The 14,294-nt window shown below is 47.0% G+C and overlaps 1 protein-coding gene across 1 annotated transcript in view; it reads left to right on the forward strand.

The window, feature by feature from the left end:
- Positions 1 to 7,474: 7,474 nt before the first annotated feature.
- ERBB3 (erb-b2 receptor tyrosine kinase 3) overlaps positions 7,475 to 14,294 on the forward strand; it is an 89,637-nt gene continuing 82,817 nt past the window's right edge. The window contains exon 1 of the mRNA XM_063119983.1: positions 7,475 to 7,918. Within this exon, the coding sequence (XP_062976053.1) occupies positions 7,837 to 7,918 (82 nt within the window). The 5' untranslated portion in view covers positions 7,475 to 7,836. The remainder of the gene's footprint in view (positions 7,919 to 14,294) is intronic.

A 14,294-nucleotide genomic window follows, 5' to 3' on the forward strand; every position in this document is an offset into this window, starting at 1 on the left:
TCCCCTTGTGGATACCAGTTGACAGGAAAGATGGAAAACACTGCAAAACAGCACCCCCAAAGATCGGCCCTGCCCCACCAGGTGGTCTAGAAGGATACCATAGTCAATGGTATCAAAAGCTGCCAAGAGGTCCAGGAGAACTAGCAGGGCTGCATTTCGCCCATCCAGTTCCTGGAATAGATCTACCAAGGTGACCAAAGCAGTCTCAGTCCTGTGTCTCAACCAAAAGCTCAATTGAAATGGGTCCAGATAAATATCCCTTAAATGTGACTGGTTAAAGGTTAGTTTTACTAGTTAGACAAGATTGAAAACTACTGAGCTAAAATCTTTTAGTCTAAAAGATTCTTTTGCTTCAGAGGCTTCTTAGGCCTTGGTTCTGCTTCCACAAAGTCTTGGATAGGGAACATCTTAGCAGCCTTTTCTATGAGCATGTGGTGGCCACAGTTCTTCTGGTAGACAGATGAGACATAGGCCTGGTCCTTCTTGGCACAGAAATGATTCCTTCTCCTCTTGGTTGGTTTAAAGCAGCCTTCCCCATCCAGATTTGTTGGACTACAACTCCCATTATCCCCATCCAGCATGGCCATTGAGGATGATGAATGTTCTGACCCGGCACATCTGGAAGGCACCAGATTATGTCAGGCTGCTTTAAAGGGACAAGTTTGAAAAGGAATGCCTAGGCCTTGCGGGACAAAGAGAGGCATTGTAGAGCCTTCGCAAGAAATCCCAGGAATAAATGATTGACCTCCTCCATTGTATGCCGCCTGACCATCTTCACAGCAATAGAATCAAAATAGGGCTGTTCTCGGGGAAACTCCTGAAAGACGGCTTTATGCCTGAAGCTGTGGTACTGCAGCGCTTGCCTTCAGCTCATTCAAAAGTGTGAGGACGTGCACACAGTTGGGCTTGCAAACGTACTGTGCCCGTTTCCTTCTTTCTCACGGTGGGTTCTGTTCTGAAATTAGGCTGTCATCAAAACCTGCATGCATGGTGAGGACCAGGGAACCATTCGATTTGCCTGTTTATCTTAAAAGCGACAACGACTAGTCCTAAAAGCTGTTCAAAGGAGCGTATCTGGGAGGGCCCCACAGGAAGACTTTTTAAAGATGAGAGATCAACAAAGACATTGGTAAAAGAAAAACGCATGAAGTCATGTGCTCAGGAACGAAAAAGGAGAGTCCCATTTAAAACTGGAGAATGTGTCATCAATACCAGTTGCCTTGTTGTTCGTGAAAAGAGCTCCAGGACAACAGAGAGTGAAAGGAAAATGGCTTTTCTTCCTTTGAGGCTACACATGACTAGGATAGACATGTGACTACCCTGATTGTCTTCGGATACGTCCTACATGGCAGCAGTTCGTGGCCATTTCAGCTCTGCTGTTTGAAGAATTATGCACTCAGCACCCAAGTCTGAATAATACCCTCCTCTCTCAAAAGGAATTGTCCATGTCATCCATCAATAACTGGATGCCTCCCAGATGTTTTGGACTATAATGCCTATCATCCCTGACCACTGGCCATGCTGGCTGGGGCTGGCTGGAGTTGCAGTCCAGAAGGGCCTGTTACCTGCAAGAAGGACAATGTGGCAAATGTTTAGAAGCAGAAAGGGCAAGTGTTGGTGGCTTCATTGTTCAGAGACCACTCATTCCTTGGCCACAGCTAAATATTCTTATGGAGAAACCCAGACTTTTGCCAGTGGGGAATATGGCTTTGATTTCATGATATGGTGCAATACAGACCTGCGCGCCCATACTTTCTGTTGTATAGGTGTTGAGAATAACATCAACTCTCCTGCATTGAGAACACTGTGCTGTGCTCACTCTTTTGCATGCTCATAAACTGAGCATTTACACTGATCCTTACTCATTATGACCTCCCAGAAGCAGGTGGCACCAGGGTGGAGCGCACACATCCTGTTCCACTTCTTGATGCTAACAAACTTGTAATAGGAAGAAAAACCAGTTCTGTTTCATCTTTTAAGCAGTTATTCAATGTTCTGGAACAGTGGTCAAAATTCTTACGTGGAAGGGCAAGTACGACTGCTAAACAGATGTTTGTCAAACTAATGTCTGGGGCAGATGCATCTGAATCATGTCTGCCCATTGGCAGTCTGGAGCCAGGACTCCGTCTCAGCATCACTTGTTCACACCATGAATCTAATGGAGGATTTCCTCTGCAAGTCCAATTTGCCTTGCAAAACCTAAGGGCAGGCATTGTCTACGTTGCATTCTTTTGCTTGTAATGCAGCTTGTACATGCCTGACAACATTTGACATGTTGTTTGAGGAAGAGTCATTCTTGTCCCTCCTTAAGCAAACATCTACTCTTGGGTATTCTATTAATACGGTGAAAAGATTATTATTATTATTATTATTATTATTATTATTATTATTATTATTATTATTTATATAGCACCATCAATGTACATGGTGCTGTACAGAGTAAAACAGTAAATAGCAAGGCCCTGCCGCATACAATCTAATAGATGAACATGCTAGGCATTCAGAGGATGTAGCAGAACTTTGGTTTTATCTGTGACCAACAACAGAGTTCTGAAATCCATATTAGCACCGTATAATAACCTTATTAGGCCAAGGTTCACCAAAAGTGACCAAGATCAATGGGGATTCCTACTAAACACACTGGTGATAATTACTGCATAGTATGTCAGTGATCACAATGCTTTATGATCCATTGTCCTCTGAAACAAATGGACCAGCTGTAGTTTTTGAGAACTCTTCAAAGGCAGCCAACACAGAGGATGTTACATCCAAGTTGGTGGCCTCCAAATGTCTTCCGAGACAAGTCCCAGAATTCCTAGGCCATGTTGGCTGGAGCTGATGGGAGTTTAAGTCCAAAGCATCTGGAGGGCGCCAAGTTGGGGAGGGCTGCAGTCATCTACTGGAGGTCCCTATAGGGTTGGGTTACCTTGACGAGGTTTATATGTTGTTGCTGTTTTTCCCCACAGTAGTTCCTGCTAGTAGCCGCAGGAGGGTGCCAGAGGACAGCAACAGCAGGTGCTTTCCTCTTCTAGGCGTTTCTAATTCACAATCCTGTTGAAACGCATCTACACTTGAATAGATAAGGGTGACTGAAAGAACTGGGCATGTTTAGCCTGGAGAAGAGAAGATTGAGGGGAGACATGAGAGCACTCTTCAAATACTTAAAAGGTTGTCACCCAGAGGAGGGCCAGGATCTCTTCTCGATCCTCCCAGAGTGCAGGACACGGAATAACGGGCTCAAGTTAAAGGAAGCCAGATTCCGGCTGGACATCAGGAAAAACTTCCTGACTGTTAGAGCAGTGCGACGGTGGAATCAGTTACCTAGGGAGGTTGTGGGCTCTCCCACACTAGAGGCCTTCAAGAGGCAGCTGGACAACCACCTGTCAGGGATGCTTTAGGGTGGATTCCTGCATTGAGCAGGGGGTTGGACTAGATGGCCTTGTAGGCCCCTTCCAACTCTGCTGTTCTATGATACTATGATTTTTTTTTTATTAATACGATAATGTTCCCCTTGTTTTCTAGATTCTATGTAGTGGAGCAAAGGGCCACTGCTAATGGGAAAGAAGAATGGGGAGAAAAGGAGGCAATAGTAGAACTGACTGGAAGCTGTTTCAGGAACATGGGATCAAAGTAGAAGTACCATAAATCTTATGAGGTCCAGGCCCTAGAAATTAGGAAATAATGTGGGAGCAATTAGGTGCTCTCTTGGGGCAAAACAGTCAGACCTTTCAACGGGAACCCTGGTCTCCATGTAACCTGTTGAGAGGTTTGCATGAGGCTTGTTTTGATTGGAAACAGCCAGAGGTCCTAATTAGGTCAAGAATAACCTTCTCCTCTTTGGTCTCACCTATTTCCTGTGTGATTCACCCACTGGGTGAGGTAGAGGGAAATATTGGGTTAAAAGTCAGCAATGACTGAAACAAGAGGTTGAGCAGGTGTAGTAAGTAGAGCATAATTTCTTGTCTTTGGTTCAGCTGGGCATGACATTGATCTGACCTGAATTAGAATTTCAGTTCCACCCGAAAGTTTCTCTAATCTTGGTGGCGATCCTGAGCATCTTGGTGGAATCGTGGCTGTTTGTTTTCTCTCCCTGACTAATAATAGATTGGGGTGGGGGAACTTTGGACATGGGTTATGTTGCAAGATTCGGCCTTGCAGTTCATTTCTCCAACAATGAACCAAACTGAGGCCGATTTTAAGCAACTGGGCGGTGGGGGGTAGTTGGGAGATCAAATTATAGATCTCCTGTGTGGTGTGAGATTTTGCCCTTCTACCTGGGGGCGGAAAAACATGTCCTCCAGATGTTATTGGACAGCAACTCCCACCATCCCTCATTATTGGCTATGATGGCTAGGGCTGTTGGGAATTGCAGTCCAACAACATCTGGAGGGCCACATGTTCTCCACCCGAGTCCCACCCTTTTTTTTTTGCCTAGATGGTGCCCATTTTAAGTACCCAGCTTTCTTGGACAGGGTTTAAACACACACCCTCCACATGTGCACACCAATTTCTCCTGTTTTTTTAGGAGCTGTTGGAAACTAGTTTCAGTCTTGGGCTTCAGGCTTGGTTACAGAGGAGCAGATTCCTGGAAGCCAGTGGGAAATTTCTTTCTAAATTGCCAGGCTTTTGCAAGCATTGAAGGAATGTTTCAGATAATTGGATATGATGCTTAAGAACTCTAAAGGGTATGTGTGTTTTCTGGATTGCATGTTTTAAACATTCAGTTTTGAAATTCCCACTGGTGTGACCTTTAAGCATGACAACAGTGCAGCCAGCAAAAGAGCAGTGTGGAGAGCTGGGGGGGCTTGCTGTCTGGCGCACCTTTCATGCTGTGCATCCTGGGTCTCTGATCCTTCCAAATAAACAGATCTGTCCTGAAAGCATCAGTCCAGTGTCTGCTACTTGCTGCCGCGGCTAAGAGGCAGCGGCCAGTGAGCCTCTGTGAACTCCGCTTTCCTTCTGACGCGCGTTCTGATCTCATTTCCTCCCACTCTTCTCCTGACTGCTGCCATTGTTCGCGGCGCCCACTCCTGAATCTCTGCCATCGTCTCCCTCCATATCATGTGCTGTGACAGAACGACCTTGACCGTGGTGGTACTTCTCATGCACTGCTCTCCCGCTGAAGATCCCGTGACATGTGCAGCTCCATCCTTCTTCCAGGATGCCGTGCCTGCCAGGGAGAGGAGGTCGCCATGTTTGTCTTTTGCAGGCTCTTTCCAGAAGGCTGGGGGGACGGGACACACAAAAGTGGGATAAAAACGTCTTCAAAAGTGGCAGGGCGGAAAGTCTGTTGAAAGGGAGACTTTCCACCCTGCCACTAACTCCAAGAGAGAAGCAGAGGTGCTGCAGTCTGCTGTTGACGTCTGTTGTCAACCAACTCCCTTGAAAGATGTTTTCCCTGTCTAATTCTACATGCTATGATGAGGAAATAAAAGCACGGTGTTGTAGCGAAGGGGCTGGCATTTGGGTTCCTGAATCCGACTGTGCATCTTGAGAAGAAACTGTGATCCAATATGAATTGGGGGACTTTATACCAAAGGTCCTTGAGCTCATGACTGCTTGGAGTCTACACTCTGTTACCCTGGAAGCTCTTAGTCCAAAGCTTAGATGTATGTGAGGGGCTTCTAATGCTTAATCAAGTGATTAATCCTCTGCCTATGCTCCAAAAGGCACTCACCACATGCTCAAGGGCAAAGTCCTGGCACAGCAAACAGACCAGGAGCTGCTGAGCCCTTTCTCAGATCAAGTTCTTTGCTAGAGCATGTAAGGGTTGACCCTTAAGGGTGCAATCCTAGGCATGTTTAGACAGAAAAAAGTCCTACAACTCCCAGCATTCCCCAGCCAGCTTCCTATATTCATCCTCAGTCAGACAGAGGTGGTCTGGAGGGCCAAAAACCTGTCATTGGTTCAATCATTTTTATTTGTTCTTACTTTGTAAACTGCTCTCGTGTCTCCTGGTAACTGTGGGGAAATACCCTCAAATGGCTGTGTCTTCTTAAACCCAAATATTATTCTTTCTAGGATCCCTTTTAATGTACAAAAAGAAAAAAGTACAAGTGGTATCTCATTCCTGCTTCCAGTAACCTTGCGAAGAAGGCCAAACTAAGCCTGATAATGAATTGCCTGAGACCACCTGGTGAGCCTTATGCCAAAATAGAGGTTTAAGTATGGGCCTCCCACAGCTGGCCACTACAACTGGCTGATTTGTGAAAAGGAAGGGAAAGAAAAAACACTTTGCTGACTAATAGAGTTAGGAATTTCAGCTCCCGGTGAAGGTGCAGAGGAAAGTCGTCCCAACTCCTAATCAGTAAAAACCTCAGTTATCTCTTGGTGTGATTAAGTTGCCTTTATGTGTTTCAGTTCTGCACAATGAGGACTAGAATTGTAGCTTTGTTATTTTTTAAAAACCTGTTGTGGACTTCCTACTGACCGCTGCAGCAAGAAGCAGCTTTGGGCATCTGACAGTGAAATCCTATTAATATATACTCAAGTAAGTTCAACAGAACTCACTCCCAGACCGGTAAATGTGCATAACAGGTTGTAACCGGAGAGTACCATGAGGGTACAGCCTTTCTTCTCTGGTACAGACACTGTAATAATGCCCACAGTGCTCACTAGATAACATTGGCCTCAATAGGGTACAGAAAACTCCCTCCCCCCTCAAAAAAGTGTGCTGTTCAGCCCTGATTGCAATCCTCCTATCTCGTCTCCTCTGATTTCAGTACGTGCACAGTCACATTACAATGAAAGCAATTGCAAAATACAGATGCACATATCCAAAGGCAGACCTGTTTATAAGTTGGCTCCACTTTATCTTGGACATTAAAAAAAAAGTATTGAAACCAATACTTTTAAAAAACTTCTCTTTGGTTTCTGCAATATCCGTTAAAAACGAATTAACTTTAAAAGATCAGCCCAGCAGCCGTCCTTCCTTGAAGAACAGGATGGACACGGGGGAGTCGGGTCTGTCGTAGAGAGAGGGGGCGCGTCTCAGAATTTCGTTTTTAAACTGGAGATGAAGAGACCCACCTGTTGCTAGGGTCGCGCATAGGTGTTGGGCCACGTTGTGATGGGAGAAAATTCACCGTTAGCAAAATCAGGGCAGGGCATCGAATCTGTCCGTGGGCTGTGTGGGTCGGTGGGACTTTTGGGGACCAGAGCTGTTGGGCTGCTAGCAACAGCTGCTGGAACAGCAGAATGGATTGCGTAAACACAGGGGTGGGGTGTTCTGTCGGTTGGTAACTCTGTAAAGATGTTCCGGTCTGATCTACTGATTACACAGGTGCACCGTATGTCCGTAAAAGGGGCGGGGACGGGGGACGTCCTTCCCCGCTCGAGAAGACAGAGAGACCTCGAAGCAATCGCTGCCCTCGCACCCTCCGCCCTCCTTTTGAAGAAACAAATCTCCGCTTTTCATTCCTCCGTCCCGGAGCTACTTCGGTCTTCTCTGATTGGTCCGAGTGGGGCGCAGCCCCGACCAATGAGGAGCGGCTTCAGCTTCCCCTTGAATGAAGTGTGTGTAATTTGTGAGTTGTTGTGCGTAAGTGATCAAAGCGCCACGGCTGGCGTTCTTGGCTCCGAGGGGGAACTTGCCACATTCGGGGCGAAAGGGGCGGCGGCGATCTATTTCAGACCCATCGAGCCAAAGCAAAAGGGACTGGTGGTGGGCCAGGAAAACTCTTTCGCCGGGAGGAGGGTCAGGTGGCTTCTCTCTATCACCCTCCTCTCCATCCCAAAGCAGAATGCGCTAGCCTGAAACACGCCGCATGCCAGAGGAAGAGGAGAAGGCGGCAGAGGGGCGAACATAGCATTAAAAAAACCCGAGACTTTTCCGCAATGAAGAGTAACCAGATCCGGAGTGTTTTGTCTTGGCTGTTTTTCCTCCTGTGGAGCCTCCAGTCTGCAGCCTCTCAAGCAGGTAACTGATCCGACCTGAAGTCGAAAGGGCTTTTTTTTTTTTTTTAATCCGTCTTCTTGTTGGGAGCGGACTCGCGAGGAGAAACTGCCCTTTGCAATAACACAATCGAGTGTCTATTTAGCGCTAAACAGGACCTTAAACGGCGAGTGTGTTTATCGTGACGATATTATGGGCTGTTGTCTCTCTCTCTCTCTCTCTATCTTTCTTTGCCTTGAAATCGGAGCCACGGCGGTGCCGGACGATCTTTCTTCTTTTGTCCGCCCTGGGGAGGGGAATCGTGTAAGAGTTTCGCACCGTGGAGCGACGCCTTTGAACCTGCGCTGCCGCTGAGCGGCAGAACCTGTTTGTCTCCCCGGATCTCTCTCTCTCCCCCCCCCCAAAACCCAACGCGCGCCCTTCTCCCCCGCTTTAAAGGGAGAGCACCTAATATTACGAAGATGGGTTGTTTTCGCAATTTGCGCGGGTTGGAGGCGCGCGATCCTGGCTCGCGGGTTGTGGGCTTGGAAGGGAAGGCGCGCGCTTGTGCGCGTTCCAAACCCCGCAAGGGGAGGGCAGAAACTTCAAGGCAAACTTTATGGCATCTGTAAAATGCTGTTCCGCCTGCTTTGTCGCTTGGACGATTCTCCGCCTGAAAAGGGGTTGGGGAGCAGTTGTGCAGGGAGCGTTTGGGTATTTTCCGGGTCCCTGACCTGTCGAAGCTATCTAGAACCAGGGATTGGGCTAGGGGGCAGCACACGAAGTTTTGAGTTAATCCTCTAGGACTTGTTTCCAAATGCCTGGCGCATGTGAATGAATGGTTATAAAGGCATGCTTTTGGGCATGTGCAGAAAGCATTTCTCTGTTCACTGAGCAGCCATAGCCTACCCTCGCATACCTGCGTTTTGGGGCTTAGGGGATGGATAGGTCAGAGGATGTGGTCCTCGGTAGACTTGTTGAGTTCTTGCTTGTGGCTTTGAGTTGAAGTGCTGTCCAGAAAATATTATTGCATTACACAATAGAGTTTTGTAAAACAAGTTAGTCTGCCACTTCACACACTCCTTCCCCAAAACTTTTTTCATAGCCACAAGTGTTCTTCTCTTCCCTGAAGACCACTCCACATACAACATTTTTGAAGAGTAAGCCTACGACTTATAATATGAATGCCAAACACTGAACTTTGCAGCAAAAAACATGTGTTTTCAACACTGTGTGTGATAAGTTATATTTATATCTCACAAGGAACCCAAAGAGGCATATGTGGTACTCCTCCTCCTCTCCATTTTATCCTCACAACAACCTTGTGAGTCATAGAATGGCCCAAAGTCACTCAGTGAGCTTTATGTCCAAGTGAGGACTAGAACCTGGGTCTCCCCAGTCCCAGTCCAACAACACTCTAACCATTACACCACACTGGCTCTGTATGTAGCAGTGTGTATTCTGTATAGGGTACACAAGCCAGGACTGCAAAACAGACATAAATTCAACCGAGGGAGCTTTCCCCCTTAGCAAATCTCCATGTAAAACAACAACAGGCCCCCTACACCTGTAGGTTTTCTGCCTGTCATACAGCCATTGCTTGCACAGAAGTTCTACTGGGAGAAAAGAGGGGGGCACTAGGATCTACCCTTGGAAAATTAGGGTATGTACACGGGATTGTATTGTTTTTATTTTGGATTACTTGAGTCAGCATAACCACCTCCTCAATGGTTCTCTATCCAGGGCACATATCCAGGATGACTTAATGCTGTTCAGTTGCCTCCTAATGCCCTTTAATAACCCCGTCCTCTTGGTGGTTTAAAAAGTAGGAAAAGGATGGATTTATCCTACTCCTTCACTATGGGCCTATGGGTCACTGTAGTCATTGTGATGAACTGGGCACCCAACATTCTTGGGAAGCTGCAAGAGATCACCTCTGACGTCTCCCATGTACCTATATTTCTTTCTTCATTTCTTTTGCCCAGAGTGCTCTGAGCAGCACTAACCACCCCTTTCCGTTTCTCACAATGCCCCTGGCACAATGTCACTCCAGGGCATTGTGGGAAATTAAAACAGCTGGGAGGCCCACTCCCTGACCTGGTTCACATGTAGCACTTAATTGGCGGCGGTGCATGGCAGCGAGTGAGCCTGCAGCTTGCCACTTCTGTTTTCAGTTAACAACCCAGGAATTGTGGGGATGGGTGAAGCACATTTGAGCTGTACACTCATCATTTCCAACTTTAATCAACCCAGGAACAATCGCCCATGGATTGTTGTTGGGTTAGCTCTGAATTGTTTAACTCTGTTTAACCTATAAGCTAGCGTGATGGGCATGTGGTTTACGTGCTTCGCTCATCCCCGCAATTCCTGGGTTAATCAATCCAGGAATTGCAAGTGTTACAGCCAAACCGGGCCAGTGTTCACCACTGCGACCGATCAAACTAGGGGAGGGGATACCAGATGGCTCTTTGCTCAGGGCTCCCTCAAACCTGGAGCAGGAGCTGGTGACTAAATTAGGGAGTGGTAGCTACTTCAGACTAGTTAATAGAGCAGGAAGGTGTGTGCTTGCGAACGTGACATTCCAGTCACTAACATACATTCGTATTCTTATTCCACCCATGTTGAATGAATGATGAAAATGACAACCTCCTCTTAACCACTCTAACTAAATGTGTCATTAAGGTTGCAATCCTATACATGTTGAAACAGAAAGAAATCCTACAACTCCCAGTGGTGACTGGAGAATGCTGGGTGTTGTAGGACTTATTTCTGTCTAATCGTGCATAGGATTGCACCCTAAATGTAACTGTGGCCATTTCTGCACCTGCCTTTTTTCCTGGGATCATCCCTGTGCATCCAAATGACACACGGGAGATCCCAGGAGCAGGCAGGGACGATCCCTCCATTTTCCTGGGCTACTCCTTAGGTGTAGAAAGGGCCTGTGATGGTGAATAGAAAACCCAACAAGATAATGTTGAGCATGCACTGCTTATGCAAATTCCTAAGGAGTAAGCAATTGCCAAAATAATGTGGATTACCTTTGATCGGAAATGTTCAGCTTTCCTTTTCTGATACATGAAAAGTTTCTCTGGGATGGGGTGGGCATGTGGCGACGGTGATGTAAAGAGTCTAACTGGAGAAGCGTTTTCCATTTTGTGATGCCTCGTTGTCCAGTACACAGAGAAAGGGGTTACACTGCTGCTGCTTAGTACATGAATGCATACAGAGGAGGCTCCTACTCTAGTGAAATTCTTCTGGAGGGGGTTTGGGGGGCAGGCACAACTTCTCATAGTTGTTCCTGCCTTCCACTGCTGAATTGTACCGGGGGGGGGGGGGAGGGAGGGGAGGCCCACTTTCTACAGGTGACTGCTTTGATGGGAGAGAATTGCTGTTTATCTTCAAGGGGGAAATCTTTGGATCACAGAGGTATATGATATGAAGTTGCCCTAAGCTTATGTGGGGTGCAAAAGCATTTAAACATTAGGTTTTTATTTGTTTTACTGACTGAGCTGTCTTTCGAAGTTTTGCACAAATAAACTGGAATTAATAACTAGTAACCAATGTTGTTTGGGCAGGAAGGTTCCAAGTGCAAAGCTTGAACACCACAAAGGGAGAGAAGGATTTTCTTTGCAAAGGGCTAAGTCCACCGCCCTATCTTGTTTTGTGGCTTCTTAAGCCAACAGACTTGGAAAAATAGAGCGTTTTCTTCAAATCGATGCTGTTCAAAAGGTTAGCCTCTCCCATTAGGCATTGTGGTACTCAGGAATTTTGTACGGAGCATATTTCCCCCCTGGCCACCTGTTGTAAAACAAACACAATTCTTTTCTTTTGCAGCATGGTGGTGTATGTGGTGAGGGGCAGAAAGAGTCATAGGTATCCTCCCTTCTTAGACCCCAGACATAAAGGCAAAAGGAGGGAAGTCTTCATTCCCCTCTTTTCCCCCTGTTGTTTGAGTCCTACTTATAAAACTGCATCTTCTCTTTATCTAACGTATTTGAGTCCTAAGCTCTTTGCTAGGCTAGCTTTCCTCATCAGGTCCTCTTTACCCCAAGTTGCCTGGAAAACAAGTTTCCTTGGTGTATTCTAGAAAATGTTTAAGGCAGGGGTGGGGGAACTAAAATTGGGTGGGGTGCCAAATGAGCTCCCACCCAGCCCTCCGTGGGGTTGACTCATGTCAGGGGGCATCCCAAGAGCATGTGTGGGTAGGCTGCAGCAGGGCCGGCCCTACCAAGAGCCAACCTGTTGTGGGTGCATCAGGCAGCGGAATGGGGACAGTGGCGAATCGTGTTACTGTCCTCACCCAAAGGGCTTGTCATTTCTTGCCGCTGCCACCACTGGCTACTTGCCTAGCCATCCAGCTGGCTGCTCACTTCCACCTGCCTGGCCACCGCTCCTGCTTTGTGCGCCAGCCGTGGGACTCATGGGAAGGGTCCTAGCCACTCCCATGAGAGTTCCCGAACCTCTTGTGATAGTTCAGGACCTCTTAATGGCCAAGCAAGTAGGGAGGTTGGGGAGTGGGCGGCAGAGGCAGTGGCTGGAAGAAGGGGAGAGGCAGGTGTGGCACTGCCGCCTTGCTTGAGGCAGCCACATGCCTTGGGCCAGTCCACGTAACATAACACTGGTTTTATGTGAGCAGAGCTAGGTGTCCCCATGAGTCTTGGAGTCCCTGCTTGGATTGTCCAAGGCGCTCTTTCTCATTCTAATTTCTGCTGCAGATTTAGCATGGGTGTTTCCCATCCTCTGGACGGAGAGGGCAAGGGTTGGTGAGGAGAGCAGAGGGGGTTGTGGTCTTCCCTCTTGCAGTGGGTCTTGGTCTGCAAAGTCCAGTCTCTTCCAAAGATATCTGACAGTTGTAACCATTCCACCTGAAGCTGCTCAAGGTTGTAATGTGAATTCATGCTAATTAATACGAGAACAGTGTGTTGTTGTTGTAAGTCACTGTGAGAGCTTATTTGGCTGAAAAGCAATGTGTTAAATCATAATCAGCAAATCTGGCACATTGGCTGCAGTAGGGGCCATTCAGCGCCAAGCTTTTGTTCGTGCCCCTTGGCCAGCGTCATGTGTTCTCGCAGAAAAGAGGAATTGTGAAGCAGACTGCAAAACAAGGGATCAATCATTGCCGTCATTGCATCAATTTCTTTCCTTGTTTGTGGACTTGCAGGAGTTGTTTGCCTTGTTTATCTCTTCACCTCCTTCATCTGTTTTGCTCTCTGCAGGTGTTTCTGCAAGACACTTGGGTGGATGGGAGGCCTTGGGCAGGGTCAATCGGCACACCCAGCACATGTGTCAATCACAGAACACCTGGGCGTAGCCAGAATAACCCACTTTTGCCAAAGTGTCCTTTCAGTGGCCAATTTCTCTCATCTGTCAAGGCTGTTTAGACTTGCACTGTCACAACTGACACACCATTTGGTTTTCACGTTGCATTTCTGTTGATTTGCGGTCCGCCACGTTGCACTTTGCACTGTGTTGAAAGGCAATTGTACAGCAGCTTTTCACCAATGAATAACTAGAGGAGCAAGAAAAGTAGGATTGCAGCCAGTCCTAGTCATACTTCGAGCAGACCCAATGAAAACAACTTAGTCATGACTACCTTGTCCCATCGATTTCAGTGGGTCTGTTGTAAGTATGACTAAGTCCGGATCCACACCAGTAGTTGTAATCACCTGCTGTTCATCCTCCTATGTGGTGTTGTAAGTTTAGGGAGATGGTTGGATTTTGCAACCTACTCTTCTGGCTGCAGTAGACGGTTGTACCACTTTTCTAACCTGCAGTAGTTAATGAAAAGTGGTGGTGGTGGATAATGAAAAAGGCACCATGAGACTGATCGGAAAGCACCTCTTCAATTCCTTCCCAACTGGTCTTTTCTGTGATTAATTTCCCCTTCCTGGAGGACGCGATTATATTCTCTCTGTGTTAGGGAGTTGGCGTTTGATTCTGCCACCCCCTCCTGCTCTTCAGTGTTGCATAGCAGCACAAGGACCAAGTGTTGTGAACCTTGTTTATGTTTTCACCAAGACTATTTGCTAATGAGCCCTCTTGCTCTCCACCCTGGGTTATAATAGAGGCCAGGTTTTCCCGGTTGCTTGAAACCAGTTTTGTGTCAACATTCTTGACCTCTGCTAATTGCTTTCCCCTTGTATGCTGTAGCCATTGTAGATGGAAAGAAAAACAAACAGTGTCTATCAGATCAACAGGAACAGAAACCATCTTCCTCCTCTGTCGAGATCCCAGTCAAAAACTCACCTGCTTAAGCAATGCTGAGCTTGGGAAGAAATTGCCGCCTTCGTTTGGTCACGGTTCTGAGCTCATGGATAAGCTGCTGACCTAAAGCCAACATAAAGCCTTCCATGTTCTGCATTTTTTAAGAGGGGAAAATGCAAGCGGCTGTGTCTGAATGCACCTGTACGGACTTTCCTTG

The sequence above is a fragment of the Elgaria multicarinata genome, chromosome 3 (genome assembly GCF_023053635.1).
Source record: "Elgaria multicarinata webbii isolate HBS135686 ecotype San Diego chromosome 3, rElgMul1.1.pri, whole genome shotgun sequence".
Taxonomy (NCBI): Eukaryota; Metazoa; Chordata; class Lepidosauria; order Squamata; family Anguidae; genus Elgaria; species Elgaria multicarinata.